We start from the raw sequence: 15,722 nt of genomic DNA on the forward strand, positions 1-15,722 counted from the left end.
ATTCAGTTTCACAATATGAATTTAACTAATTAAGTGTCCACAACAATCCTGTGAGGTGTTATAATAGCAGAAGCCATTCTTTGGGGCTTCCAGGAAAATTCTTTGAAAAGAGACTCTAGTTGTTTTGCCCTTACCCCTCCTTCTCTTACCCTAGAGATGTAGACATGATGGCTAGGGCTCTGGCAGCCACTAAAAGCATGAGGATGCAGATCACTCCATAAAGACAAAAGGAATCTAGATTGCTGATGACATTATAAAGCTGTCCTATCAGTCCTTGAGTATTTACCTCTTGATTTCTTTTCTGCAAGAGAAAAAGTATGCCTTCATTTAAGTTACTGTGTGGTGGTGTCTCTGGCGTTCAAAGCTGAATAAAATTCCTAACTGGGACACAAGGCTTCAGGAGGGCAAAGTGAGTAGAGAAGAGCAAGAGATAAAAACTAAAAATATGACATGTCATTAGAGTGATATTCTTTCCTTGCGTGTGTAACTTGTATAAAAGTTAAGCAGGACAAATCCAGTGATGCAGGAAGATTTAATCCCTGAGAGATGTGGATGCAGTTTACTAAACCACCACTTCCGAGTAATGGGGAGAAACTCAGCAGGCAATACTCATCAGGATCTAATTTTCTCCTGATTAAAATTCAGGATCAGGCTACTGGGTGGCTCAGTGGGTTAAGCATCAACCTTCAGCTTGTAAAGGAATATTATTCAGCCTTTAAAATGCTGATACATGCTATCAAATGGACACAAAAGGACAAATACTGTATGATCCACTTATATAAGGTACCTAGATTAGGCAAATTGATAGAGACATAAAATAGAATGTTGGTTTCCAGGGACTAGGGGGAAGGGGGAATGGAGAGTTAATGTTTAATGGGTTGCACAATGTGAATGTACTTAATGTCACTGGATTGAACACTTAAAAACAGTTAAAATGTTAATCTTATGCAACATACATTTTACCACACTAAATCAAAAAATTTTTAAATTATTTTTAAATCAAATATAATGTATTTTGTGCAACTATAATCCCTATCCATCTCCAGAAGTCTTTCACCTTGCAAAACTGAAACTCTATACCCGTTAAATAATAATTAACCATGACCCCCTACCCCCAACCCTGGCAATCACCATTCTACTTTTTAAAAAATATCCCCTTTACCCCAATACTCATGCTTACCATAACCACTATTTTTGTCACTATGAGTTCTTTTTTAAAAAATTTTTATTGTTATGTTAATCACCATACATTACATCATTAGTTTTTGATGTAGTGTTCCATGATTCATTGTTTGTGCATAACACCCAGTGCTCCATGCAGAACGTGCCCTCTTTAATACCCATCACCAGGCTAACCCATCCTCCCATGCCCCTCCCCTCTAGAACCCTCAGTTTGTTTTTCAGAGTCCATCATCTCTCATGGTTCGTCTCCCCCTCCGATTTCCCCCCCTTCAATCTTCCCCTCCTGCTATCTTCTTTTTTTTTTCTTAACATATATTGCATTATTTGTTTCAGAGATACAGATCTGTGATTCAACAGTCTTGCACAATTCACAGCGCTCACCATAGCACATAACCCTCCCCAGTGTCTATCACCCAGCCACCCCATCCCTCCCACCCCCCACCACTCTAGCAACCCTCAGTTTGTTTCCTGAGATTAAGAATTCCTCATATCAGTGAGATCATATGATACATGTCTTTCTCTGTTTGACATATTTCGCTCAGCATAACACCCTCCAGTTCCATCCACGTCATTGCAAATGGCAAGATCTCATTCCTTTTGATGGCTGCATAATATTCCACTGTGTGTATATATATATATATATATATATATATATATATATATATATATATATCTCACATCTTCTTTATCCATTCATCTGTTGATGGATATCTTGGCTCTTTCCACAATTTGGCTATTGTGGACATTGCTGCTATAAACATCAGGGTGCATGTACCCCTTTGGATCCCTCCATTTGTATCTTTGGGGTAAATACCCAGTAGTGCAATTGCTGGATCGTATGGTAGCTCTATTTTCAACTTTTTGAGGAACCTCCATACTGTTTTCCAGAGTGGTCGCACCAGCTTGCATTCCCACCAACAGTGTATGAGGGTTCCCCTTTCTCCACATCCCCACCAACATCTGTCGTTTCCTGACTTGTTGATTTTAGCCATTCTGACTGGTGTGAGGTGGTATCTCATTGAGGTTTTGATTTGGATTTCCCTGATGTCAAGCGATGTTGAGCACTTTTTCATGCGTCTATTGGCCATTTGGATGTCTTCTTTGGAAAAATGTCTGTTCATGTCTTCTGCCCATTTCTTGACTGGATTATTTGTTCTTTGGGTGTTGAGTTTGATAAGTTCTTTATAGATTTTGGATACTAGCCCTTTATCTGATATGTCATTTGCAAATATCTTCTCCCATTCTGTCGGTTGTCTTTTGGTTTTGTTGACCGTTTATTTTGCTGTGCAAAAGCTTTTTATCTTGATGAAGTCCCAATAGTTCATTTTTGCCCTTGCTTCCCTTGCCTTTGGCGATGTTTCTAGGAAGAAGTTGCTGTGGCTGAGGTCGAAGAGGTTGCTGCCTGTGTTCTCCTTTAGGATTTTGATGGACTCCTGTCTCACATTTAGGTCTTTCAACCATTTTGAGTCTATTTTTGTGTGTGGTGTAAGGAAATGGTCCAGTTTCATTCTTCTGCATGTGGCTGTCCAATTTTCCCAACACCATTTGTTGAAGAGACTGTCTTTTTTCCATTGGACATTCTTTCCTGCTTTGTTGAAGATTAGTTGGCCATAGAGTTGAGGGTCCATTTCTGGGCTCTCTATTCTGTTCCATTGATCTATGTGTCTGTTTTTGTGCCAGTACCATACTGTCTTGATGATGACAGCTTTGTAATAGAGCTGGAAGTCCGGAATTGTGATGCCGCCGGCTTTGCTTTTCTTTTTCAACATTCCTCTGGCTATTCGGGGTCTTTTCTGGTTCCAGACAAATTTTAGGATTATTTGTTCCATTTCTTTGAAAAAGAAATAAGAAATGGTATATTAACAGGGATTGCATTGAATGTGTAGATTGCTCTAGGTAGCATTGACATCTTCACAATATTTGTTCTTCCAATCCATGAGCATGGAACATTTTCCCATTTCTTTGTGTCTTCCTCAATTTCTTTCATGAGTATTTTATAGTTTTCTGAGTACAGATCCTTTGCCTCTTTGGTTAGATTTATTCCTAGGTATCTTATGGTTTTGGGTGCAATTGTAAATGGGATCGACTCCTTAATTTCTCTTTCTTCTGTCTTGTTGTTGGTGTATAGGAATGCCACTGACTTCTGTGCATTGATTTTATATCTTGCCACTTTACTGAATTCCTGTACGAGTTCTAGCAGTTTTGGGGTGGAGTCTTTTGAGTTTTCCACATAAAGTATCATATCATCTGCAAACAGTGAGAGTTTGACTTCTTCTTTGCCAATTTGGATGCCTTTTATTTCTTTTTGTTGTCTGATTGCTGTGGCTAGGACTTCTAATACTATGTTGAATAGCAGTGGTGATGGTGGACATCCCTGCCACATTCCTGACCTTAGGGGGAAAGCTCTCAGTTTTTCCCCATTGAGAATGATATTCGCTGTAGGTTTTTCATAGATGGCTTTTATGATATTGAGGTATGTACCCTCTATCCCTATACTCTGAAGAGTTTTGATCAAGAAAGGATGCTGTACTTTGTCAAATGCTTTTTCTGCATCTATTGAGAGGATCATATGATTCTTGTTCTTTCTTTTGTTAATGTATTGTATCACGTTGATTGATTTGCGAATGTTGAACCAAACTTGCAGCCCAGGGATAAATCCCACTTGGTTGTGGTGAATAATCCTTTTAATGTACTGTTGGATCCTATTGGCTAGTATTTTGGTGAGAATTTTTGCATCCATGTTCATCAAGGATATTGGTCTGTAATTCTCCTTTTTGATGGGGTCTTTGTCTGGTTTGGGGATCAAGGTAATGGTGGCCTCATAAAATGAGTTTGGAAGTTTTCCTTCCATTTCTATTTTTTGGAACACTTTCAGAAGAATAGGTATTAATTCTTCTTTAAATGTTTGGTAGAATTCCCCTGGGAAGCCATCTGGCCCTGGGCTTTTGTTTGTTGGGAGATTTTTGATGACTGCTTCAATTTCCTTAGCGGTTATAGGTCTGTTCAGGTTTTCTATTTCTTCCTGGTTCAGTTTTGGTAGTTGATACATCTCTAGGAATGCATCCATTTCTTCCAGGTTATCTAATTTGCTGGCCTAGAGTTGCTCATAATATGTTCTTATAATTGTTTGTATTTCTTTGGTGTTGGTTGTGATCTCTCCTCTTTCATTCATGATTTTGTTGCTTTGGGTCATTTCTCTTTTCTTTTTGATAAGTCTGGCCAGGGGTTTATCAATCTTGTTAATTCTTTCAAAGAACCAGCTCCTAGTTTCGTTGATCTGTTCTACTGTTCTTTTGGTTTCTATTTCATTGATTTCTGCTCTGATCTTTATTATTTCTCTTCTCCTGCTGGGTTTAGGCTTTATTTGCTGTTTTTTCCCTAGCTCCTTTAGGTGTAGGGTTAGGTTGTGTATTTGAGACCTTTCTTGTTTCTTGAGAAAGGCTTGTATTGCTATATACTTTCCTCTTAGGACTGCCTTTGCTGTATCCCAAAGATTTTGAACAGCTGTGTTTTCATTTTCATTGGTTTCCATGAATTTTTTAAATTATTCTTTAATTTCCTGGTTGACCCATTCATTCTTTAGTAGGATGGTCTTTAGCCTCCATGTATTTGAGTTCTTTCCGACTTTCCTCTTGTGATTGAGTTCTAATTTCAAAGCAGTGTGGTCTGAAAATAGGCAGGGAATGATCCCAATCTTTTGGTACCAGTTGAGACCTGATTTGTGACCTAGGATGTGATCTATTCTGGAGAATGTTCCATGGGCACTAAAGAAGAATGTGTATTCCGTTGCTTTGGGATGGAAAGTTCTGAATATGTCTGTGAAGTCCATTTGGTCCAGTGTGTCATTTAAAGTCTTTATTTCCTTGTTGATTTTTTGCTTAGATGATCTGTCCATTTCAGTGAGGGGGGTGTTAAAGTCTCCCACTATTTGTATTGTATTGTTGTCGATGTGTTTCTTTGCTTTTGTTATTAATTGCCTTATATAATTGGCTGCTCCCATGTTAGGGGTATAGATATTTACAATTGTTAGATCTTCTTGTTGGATAAACCCTTTAAGTAGGATATAGTGTCCTTCCTCATCTCTTATTACAGTCTTTGGTTTAAAATCTAATTTGTCTGATATAAGGATTGCCACCCCAGCTTTCTTTTGATGTCCATTAGCATAGTAAATGGTTTTCCACCCCCTCACTTTCAATCTGGGGGTGTCTTTGGGTCTAAAATGAGTCTCTTGCAGACAGCATATCGATGGGTCTTGTTTTTTAATCCAATCTGATAGCCTGTGTCTTTTGATTGGGGCATTTAGCCCATTTACATTCAGGGTAACTATTGAAAGATATGAATTTAGTGCCATTGTATTGCTTGTAAGGTGACTGTTACTGTATATTGTTTGTGTTCCTTTCTGGTCTATGTTGCTTTTAGGCTCTCTCTTTGCTTAGAGGATCCCTTTCAATATTTCTTGTAGGGCTGGTTTCGTGTTTGCAAATTCCTTTAGTTTTTGTTTGTCCTGGAAGCTTTTTATCTCTCCTTCTATTTTCAATGACAGCCTAGCTGGATATAGTATTCTTGGCTGCATATTTCTCTTGTTTAGTGCTCTGAATATATCACACCAGTCCTTTCTGGCCTGCCAGGTCTCTGTGGATAGGTCTGTTGCCAATCTAATGTTTCTACCATTGTAGGTTACATATCTCTTCTCCGGAGCTGCTTTCAGGATTTTCTCGTTGTCTCTGAGACTCATAAGTTTTACTATTAGATGTTGGGGTGTTGACCTATTTTTATTGATTTTGAGAGGGGTTCTCTGTGCCTCCTGGATTTTGATGCCTGTTTCCTTCCCCAAATTAGGGAAGTTCTCTGCTATAATTTTCTCCAATCTACCTTCTGCCCCTCTCTCTCTTTCTTCTTCTTCTGGGATCCCAATTATTCTAATGTTGTTTCATCTTATGGTATCGCTTATCTCTCGAATTCTGCCCTCATGATCTGGTAGTTGTTTATCTCTCTTTTTCTCAGCTTCTTTATTTTCCATCATTTGGTCTTCTGTATCACTGATTCTCTCTTCTGCCTCATTTATCCTAGCAGTTAGTGCCCCCCTTTTTGATTGTACCTCATTAATAGCCTTTTTGATTTCAACTTGGTTAGATTTTAGTTCTTTTATTTCTCCAGAAAGGGTTTCTCTAATAACATCCATGCTTTTTTAAAGCCCAGCTAGTATCTTTAAAATCATCATTCTGAACTCTAGGTCCGACATCGTACTAATGTCCGTATTGAGTAGGTCCCTGGCAGTCGGTACTGCCTCTTGTTCTTTTTGTTGAGGTGATTTTTTCCATCTTGTCATTTTGTGCAGAGGAGAATAGATGAATGAGAGAACAAAATGCTAACAGGGTAACGATGTCCCCAGAAAATATACTCTAAACAAATCAGAAAAGACCTTCCAGAAAGTGGTCGCTTTTCTGTTCAGAGAGTTGTTGCTATTCTTTTCTTCGATCTCCTGTTGAGTTCGTAGGTGTTCAGAATGGTTTGATCCCTATCCAGCTGAATTCCTGAGACCAGATGAAATCCAGGTCTACTCCTCCACCATCTTGCTCTGCCCCCTTTTCCCAGCCTTCTTGCTGAACAACACAAAGACCAGAGCAAGGCTCTGCTAGGAAGGGCCCAGGCCAAGGTCCTCAGCAGAATGGGGGTCTGGTGTGAAGCAGCTGAGGTCTGTAGCACATCTCGCTTCTTCCACCTCCACATACTTGCTTAAGCCTTTCTGCCTCCCGATGTATTGCTCTTAGAAAGGACCTGCTTAGCTCCTGCCTGCTCTGGAGGGGTGGACCTGTTCTGTGCTCACTTTGTAACCATCTTGGGGTCTTATTGCTATCTAGATGGACACAAACCAGGATGCTGCCCCCCTCCAGACTCTGATCATTGTAAGTGGGAAATCTTGCTGGTGTCCCTCCCTGGAGGAGGTTGCAATGAATTTGCATCTTGGCTGCGTTCCTGGGGATGTGCTTGGGATGGTGCCTTCTGTGCCATTCCTCAGGCTTCTTCTCCTTTCCTAGGTCCCAGCATGCCTCTTGAGCCAACAGGCATGGGTTATGACAAGACCTTTTGTGACAGTTCAGTTGTGCGTGACTATCTGTGGGCAAGTCTGTTCTAGCCATGCCAGGAACCACCTTTCACTTAGACAGCCTGTTTCCACATCTATCATCCTCTTGGACCTCCCTCGGTCATGTGGTAGGATAAATATGACCCTCTCTCTGGGTCTCAGTTGAGAAACCAGTGAGGAGATGGGTCATGCCCCAGGCTGACAGGGAGCAGGGCTGGAAGTGGGCTCCAAGCTGTCCAAATCTTGCTCCAGGGCCCTCACCACCTGCTGGCTACACTTAGACTTCTCAGATCTTAACTTCCTAAAAGGCAAGTGACCCATCACATGCTCATAATGCCATTGACCAGTTTCTTCTCAAAAAAGAGCACATGGTTCCTTAAATTTCATATGTGAATTCTCACAACTTGGAAAGAATCATGAAAATGAAATGTAGGAGGGAGGTGCCTGGACGGCTCAGTTGGTTAAGCGTCTGACTCTTGGTTTCAGCTCAGGTCTTGATCTCAGGGTGGTGAGTTCAAGCCCCGTGATGGGCTCCATGCTGGGCATGGAGTCTGCTTAAAAAAAGAAAAAAAAGGGGGCGCCTGGGTGGCTCAGTCGTTAAGCATCTGCCTTCGGCTCAGGTCAGGATCCCAGGGTCCTGGGATCGAGCCCCGCATCGGGCTCCCTGCTCCGCCGGAAGCCTGCTTCTCCCTCTCCCACTCTCCCCGCTTGGGTTCTCTCTCTCACTGTGTTTCTCTCTGTCAAATAAATAAATAAAATCTTTAAAAAAAAAAAATAATAAAAAAAATAAAAAAAATAAAAAAAAAGAAAAAAAAGAAAAGAAAGGAAAAAAGGAAAAAAGAAATGTAGGAATAAAACAGGTAAACCAAAGTCTCATTCATTAATCAGCAAACATTTGTGGAGAGCCTACTGTATGCTCGGCGTTCTTCTAGACACAGGGCATACAGTAGAGAACAAAACAAATATTGTTCCTGCCCTCGGGGTGCTCCCAGTCTAGTCGGGAGAGACGCATAAGTAAACAATAGGTTAGGTAGTGATGAATGAAACAGAGAAATATAAGGAGGGTGAAGGGCTTTCTAGTGTTGGGCTGGGTTATTTAATAATGAGCTCACCGGAGAAGGTCTTTTGGACATGACACTGACCAAAGCTGACATGAAGGGAGGGAGTGAACCATGTGGATATGGAGGACAGGGAAGAGGTGATCTCTTGGCTTGTATCATTAACTAGGGCAAGGGCCTACAAAAGCTCAAATATGTACTATTTAGGCCTTTCCAGAAAAAAAAAATTTGCCATCCTCTGATCTAGAGCAGTGATTCTCAAAGTACAGAAACTGAGGGATCCCTGAGACCCTTCCTGGGAGTCTCTGAGATCAAATGATTTCATAATAGTGCTAAGACGTTACTTGCTTTTTCCACTTCATCTTCTCACCATGGTACCGTGGAGTTTTCCAAAGGCTCTGTAAGGTGTGGTGTTGGATAGGCTGAGTGCAGAGGCGGGTGGCAGAGTCCTGCTGTCCTCTACCAAGCCAGACAGACGTTCATATCACAAGGGCTTGCTTGCAGAATGTGTAAAACAATGTCGCGCTTCTGACCAATTTTTTGTTTCTTTGGGGAAATAGAGTATTTTTTTCACAAAAAACGTCAGTCATGCTAACTTGTCATGGGCTTATTCTTGTTATTGTAAATGAGTGAGGAAGTCTTTTTTTTTTTTAAAGATTTTATTTATTTATTTGACAGAGAGAGGGAACACAAGCAGGGGGAGTGGGAGAGGGAGAAGCAGGCTTCTGCCGAGCAGGGAGCCTGATGCGGGGCTCGATCCCAGGACCCTGGGATCATGACCTGAGCTGAAGGCAGACACTTAACGACTGAGCCACCCAGGCGCCCCGAGGAAGTCTTTTTTATATGTGTCAGTTTTAGTTTCTGAAAGAGTTCATCTGGATAGACATGGCCCACATAAACAAAAGTTTTGGGGGGGTCTTCCATTGTTGCCAAGAGGGTAAAGGAGTCCTGAGATGGAAACATTTGAGAATGGCGGGTCTGGAAGGGTCCAGTTCTTGTATTTCCTTCTGAGCTGCAGAAGTTCCCCCAAAATGCCCTTTCTGTAAAGCAGCAAGCCTCAGTTTCTCGCATGTACAAGGATGATCGGACCTGTACTTTGGGGTTTGAATTGTGTGAGATGATAGATGAGCGCTATGGGTTAACTTGTATCCCTGGAAAGATGTGTTGAAGTCCTAATACCCAGTACCTCGGAATGTGACCTTTTTTGGAAATATGTTAGTTAAGAGGAGATCATTGGCGGTGGGCGCTAATCCAGTATGACTGGTGTCCTAATGAATAGGGTAAATTCAGACAAAGACATACACAGGAAGAAGGGTGAACATGAAGGTAGAGATGAAGTGATGCCTGCATCTATCTAGTAATGCCAAAGATTGCCAGCAAACCACCAGGAGCTAGGAGAGAGGAACAGATTCTGTCTTGGAGCCTCCAGAAGGACTCAACCTTGCTGATGCCTTGGTCTCAGACTTCCGGCCTGCAGAACTGTGGGAATACATTTCTGTTTGGGCCAGCCAGTGTGTGATACTTTGTTGCAGAGACCCTAGGACGCTACGACAATGGGAACCTGTTTTGCAAGCCAGAAAGCATTCTACAGGTGTCAAGGCTCCCGATGCTAGAGCCTCCGTTTTATTTTGACTGCTGGTTGGTCAGTTGCTGTTGTCAAATGCCTTGTCACAGGATGCATTCCCATGGTTTTATATTTCTACATTTTCTTCCCTTTTAATTTTTCCACCTCCTCTTCTGTCCCCTTGTATTTCTCCTATACTCTTGCGTTGACAGTGTAGAGCTGGATCTTTCAATTGCTGAGGCTTTAGGGGCTACTTCCTGACCACCAGAGTGCTCCTTAGTTCATATCACATAGAACCCAGCTGCCTGATGACAGCCAGAGGGAGCCCCTCCAAGGGACCTCTCCTGGGCACCCGCGGATTACAAACTGACTCACTAATTTTCACAGGCCTCCCCCCACCCCTCCGGGGGGTGGTACAGAGGCAACTCCCATTTGAGAGATGGGGAAGTCAGGCACAGAGCAGTGGGAATGCACAGCTTGGAAGGGGTAGGCTGACTCCAAAACTTTTGCTTTTAACCATGGTCAAAGTGGGAATTCTGGTCTTAGAGCATGTATCTTCAGGATTAGATTCGGTCTCTGATAGAACAGAAAGCTCCCCCAAACAGTGGTTTACCCCAGAGAACGGGGGGAGCTAGATCAGACTCCTCTGTGTCCCCTCAGCTTCCTGCAGGCCACTTTTTAATCCAGCTATGGGCTGCGGTAACCGGATCACCAGGAGCTGGAGTAGGCAGCTCCGTTCTGTTATTTCAAATCTTGAATTTGGCATCTGCTGACACTTCCTCTCGGAGAAAAGTTGAGGAAGCGGAGCAGGGCTGAGAGCTATTCGTCTGTGGACATCATCCCCATGCTGTGGAATCCAGAAAACTCAGGACAGAGGCCTGCCACCAGCCTCCAGGGCCCTCACAAGCTGTCCTCCAAGTGTGACTGGGTTTGGGAAGGGGAGGCTGAATGGTGGAGAGAAAGAGAAAAATAAACCCAGAAGCTCAGGTGAAATCTGGTAAGAGACCTCATTGGTTCAGGTTCACTTGAACCATAAAAATGGTTAAATATTAATTTAGGTTCTTTTAAAACAAGGGGCAAAATTCAGAGCAAGGAGAGGTGGGCAGGGGCTATAAAGAGCACTAGTTTGTTTAGGGAAAAGAGCCAGGAGCCCGTGAGGTTTAGAGAGCGTGAACTGTTTATTCTTGTTGCTACCTGTACTCTCCCCCAGATGGCCTGCCTCCTCCACATGTTTCAGAAAGTTCTCTTCTTAGTGCTCTGGGCGGGGGTTGTAGGTGACAAGCTGCTGGTGGTCCCTCAGGATGGAAGCCACTGGCTCAGTATGAAGGACATAGTTGAGCTCCTCAGTCAGAAGGGGCACGACATTGTGGTGCTGGTACCAGAAGTCAATTTGCTTCTGAAGGAATCCAGGCACTACACAAGAAAAAGCTACCCAGTGCCATTCGATCAGAAAGAGCTGGAGAATCGCTACCACTCTTTTGGAAACAATCACTTTGCTGAGACAAGGCTCCTGAACGCTGCTCAGATGGAGTACAGGAATAGCATGATGGTTATTGACATGTACTTCACCAATTGCCAGAGCCTCCTGGAGGACCCCGGCCACCCTGAGTGTCCTCAGGGAGAGCAAGTTCGATGCCCTTTTCACAGACCCAGCCCTACCCTGCGGGGTCATCCTGGCCGAGTACCTGGGCCTGCCCTCTGTGTACCTCTTCAGGGGCTTCCCATGCTCCCTGGAGCATATGATGAGCAGGAGCCCAAACCCTGTGTCGCACATTCCCAGATGCTACACTCAGTTCTCAGACCAGATGACGTTCCCCCAACGGGTGGCCAACTACCTCGTTAATTACTTGGAGACCTATCTGTTCTACTGCCTGTATTCAAAGTATGAAGACCTCCCCTCCAATATCCTCAAGAGAGATGTGCACTTACCCACCTTGTATCGGAAGGGCTCCGTTTGGCTGTTAAGATATGACTTTGTGTTTGAGTATCCCAGACCGGTCATGCCCAACATGGTTTTCATTGGAGGGACCAACTGCAAGAAGAAAGGAGTCCTGTCTCAGGTTGGTAGTTTTATTTCTTTTTGATTGCTCTGTTTCTTAATGCACAGACATTGTTCTTACACGCTCAATCTTCCCTCACTCATTGCGCTCTTAGCCAACTGTCACCTGTGAGGGCTTCCTGAAGAAGGGGATGCTGGGCTCAGAGTAGAAGGGTATGGATCTGAGGATGAGGTTCTGAATGATGCTGAGGCTTTGGATGAAGACAGGGGGCATGCCTGGCAACAATAGGAGGTATCTTTAGCTAGGTCATCTGGGGACCGTCACAGAACATAGAATGAGCCTTAGAAATTTCCAGTCTAAATCGTACAACCACCTGTTGAAGAAACAGATGAAGGCTTGAACAAGAGGATGCATTGCTGAGAGGACAGTCCATGGGGAAACCCATTCTCCCACCTCTGTAACATGCTTTTTTCTGGGCCCACAAAGCAGAGATCATCAAATGGCAGCTAGTGGACCAAATCTGCCCAGAGGCCTGTTTTTTTAATATGGCCCAGAGCTAAGAATGGTTTTTATATTTTTATTTCATTTTTTAATTTTTATTTTATTTGAGAGAGAGGGAGTGAGAGAAGGAGAGAGCAAGTGTGTGTGTGTGTGGGGGGGGGGGGGCGCGCAGAGAGGGGTAGAGGGAGATGGAGAAGCAGGCTTCCTGTTGAGCAGGGAGCCCAACTTGGGGCTCGATCCCAGAACCCCGGGGTCATGACCTGAGCCAAAGGCAGACACTTAACCAACTGAGCCACCCAGTCACCTTGTTTTTATATTTTTAAAGGGGTGTTAAAAACAGCAACCACGAAGAATATGTAGCAGAGATGCATGTGGCCCACTAAGCCTACATATTTACTACCTGACCTTTTATAGAAAAAGTATATTGACCTCTGACCTAAGGCAAATGCTCTTAGATGCCTTCCTGACATATGGGAAGAGAGCCCAGAGCTACTATGGAAAGTTAAAAACTTGTGAGTTCTTTGTTTTTGTTTTAATATTTATACCTTTGAAAGGCTTCAGATCACTCTTTCCCAGCAGAATTCTCTTTTTCAATGCACTTTTCATCAGAAAGAAAGCCTCAAATAGGTCCCAGAGACCCTCATCCCTCTTCTTTCACATCTGACAATTTCTTTGTTAGCACGTTGGACAGTTGGTCCTAGCCCTGAGAGCTGGCAGGAGCAGGGGCAATGAGCATAATTGGACTGGGTCCAGGAAGCGTGTGGCACAGAATACAAATCCCACATGCCAGGAAAATTTAACCAAGTAATTAATAAGCAAAAATATTATAAGAAACATTTGGCATAAAAAGGAAAAGAAATCGCTTTTTTGGTACCTTTCGTCCCGACCATCCTATTTTTGCAAAAAGAATTAGATTTAGTCATATTGCAAAGCAAACTGTAGTGAATGCATTTTTTTGAACATCATGAACTTACATTGGCATCTCAGCTGTTACCCAAATGTCCACCATAGAGAACCTTCTGTATTACACAATATGTAATTATCAACTTGTATTTTTATATTAGGAATTAAAGTGATTAAAGAGGGTTTTTTTTTTTGTTGTTGTTAGATGATCAAACCATTTCAACACTGTGGGGAAAAATGTGTACTTGACGTGATGGAAATGTTTTGGAATCATTTAGAGGTGGTCGTTGCACAACACGGTGAATGTACTAAATGCATTTACCATTCACTTAAAATCGTTAATTGTGTTATGTGACTTCATCTAAAAAGATTACTTAAAAAAGAAGATACATCATAGATCAGGAAAAATAAAGACCTGATGTATAGCTGGAAACAAACCAACAACAATGAAACAAACCCAAACACTCTTTAGGAGGCAAATAACTGGATCAGGCAACACATAGCCCACCATACAAGGGCCACTAAAAGTTTAGAAACATATTTGACTTCAGAAATAATCCAAGAAATTCAAATTAATAAACAATGAAATTTGATTTTGCTTATTAAATCAGCAAGCATGTTTTATAGGTAACTATTGGCCTACCTACAAAACAACTATAATTAAGTTTCTTATTACGCTTTTGCTAATGTGCAGAGCCTTTTAAAAACCAGAGCCTGGTGAACACTCCTTGCAATAATGCTATGATTCACAATCTGGGGAGGTGTGCTTATTCTCAGGGTCACCTGTGTGCTGCCAGGCTTGTGTGTAACAGAACATGAGATCACTCCCCAACACCCACAGTAGTGTGATTGATTACAGCTCCTCCTGCCTCCTCTGCCCCAGGTGGGACTTGGCCCTCTCAGAGGGCTTCCTGGTTGCTTTTACACAAGATGCTCCCAGAGAAGCTGCTCAGGCACCTGGCCGATGGTTCGCACTGGGGAGACCAGATGTCCTGAAGGCACTTATCCCGGTCCCCACCCAGGGCCTCCTTTCCAACCCTGTGCACCCTGTACCTGGTCCCTCCGCCTTTCCCTCTGCCCACAGGGGCTCTAATCCAGGCCAGATGCTGGAACACTCTCTCCGCTGTCCTTGTTTCTTAGTTGAGACCCATCTGTCCCATGGCTAATCTCTTTTCCTTAGGTTTCCAATATCTCCATTTTTAAAAAAGTTTTATTTATTTAAGTGATCTCTACGCCCAATGTGGAGCTCGAACTCATGACCCTGAGATCAAGAGTCAGATGCTCTCCCGACTGAGCCATTTTAGAAGAGTTTGATGTGACATTTCAGTATTAGAAGGGCCGTTGAGGTGTTTTCCTTAGAATAAAGGAATTCAGAGATAAATCCTAGTCTCTTCCAATTGCAAAGCAGAGAACTGCTCAAAGCTTCAGGGACAGGTTTTTACTCTCCCTTTTAGGGGCCACACAGACCCAGGGAGCTCAGGCTCCCGGACTAGCACATCCTCTCTGCCTAGCCTGCTGTGGGAGGTAATGCACCAGAGTCCAGCCCTAGCTTGAGCCAGGGTGGGAAAGGACCAGGTGTCCCTCCCCTGCTGGCTCCAGGGATCCCTCCTTTGTTCCCATTCCATTAGTAGAGTAAGGACTATAAGACTTGGCTTCAAGTCCAGCTGTGTGGCCAAGGCAGGTGGCTTATCTCTGGTGTTCATTTCTCCATCTGTGAAATGGGAACGCTCTAGAGGTCAGGGCTGGGGGCAGGGAAGATAGAGTTTATGGGAAAACTTTGAAACTGTAAATACAACACATGCAGGACAGGCTGCTTTAGGCTGGAGTAACAGAATGCAGGCCCCTCAGACAGGAGATAGTCCAGTTTTCCCATACGTGAGCAAACCAAATCTTCCAGGCAAGCCGAGTGAGCTGCCTGAGGCTACCGGCTGCAGCAAGGGGCTGAGGCAGGGTAGAACCTACCCCCTTGTCACTGTCCCACTCGGAGGCCACATGTTTGCCCAGAACTCTTTTTTTTTTTTTTTTGCAAGAGAGAGAATGAGAGAGCACGAGAGGGAGGAGGGTCAGAGGGAGAAGCAGACTCCCCGCCGAGCAGGGAGCCTGATGTGGGACTCGATCCCGGGACTCCAGGATCATGACCTGAGCCGAAGGCAGTCGCTTAACCAACTGAGCCACCCAGGCGCCCAATATCCTACAGTATTTGTCTTTTCTTGTCTGACTTCACTTTAAGCTCTGATATTTTAAAATGGTTTTTGAAAGGTCACTCATGAAATTTATTAGTGAATTATTTTAACTTGATGGTTCAAGATAATTTTTTTAAAGGATCACTAGTGTATAAAATGCTAAGCAGAAAGTGGGGAGAGTTGTAGCGGAAGCTGTGAAACAGGAAGGGGGGATGCTTATTTTATTTTATTTTTTTTTAAAGATTT

At 43.1% G+C, this 15,722-nt stretch overlaps 1 protein-coding gene across 1 annotated transcript in view; it reads left to right on the forward strand.

Annotated features, from left to right (window-relative positions):
• Positions 1–11,099: 11,099 nt before the first annotated feature.
• Positions 11,100–15,722, forward strand: part of LOC110570878 (UDP-glucuronosyltransferase 1-6-like) — a 34,318-nt gene continuing 29,695 nt past the window's right edge. Inside the window, 2 exon segments of the mRNA XM_021678946.1 lie at positions 11,100–11,489; positions 11,491–11,949. Coding sequence (XP_021534621.1) covers positions 11,100–11,489; positions 11,491–11,949 — 849 coding nt within the window.

This window comes from Neomonachus schauinslandi, chromosome 3, assembly GCF_002201575.2.
Source record: "Neomonachus schauinslandi chromosome 3, ASM220157v2, whole genome shotgun sequence".
Taxonomy (NCBI): domain Eukaryota; kingdom Metazoa; phylum Chordata; class Mammalia; order Carnivora; family Phocidae; genus Neomonachus; species Neomonachus schauinslandi.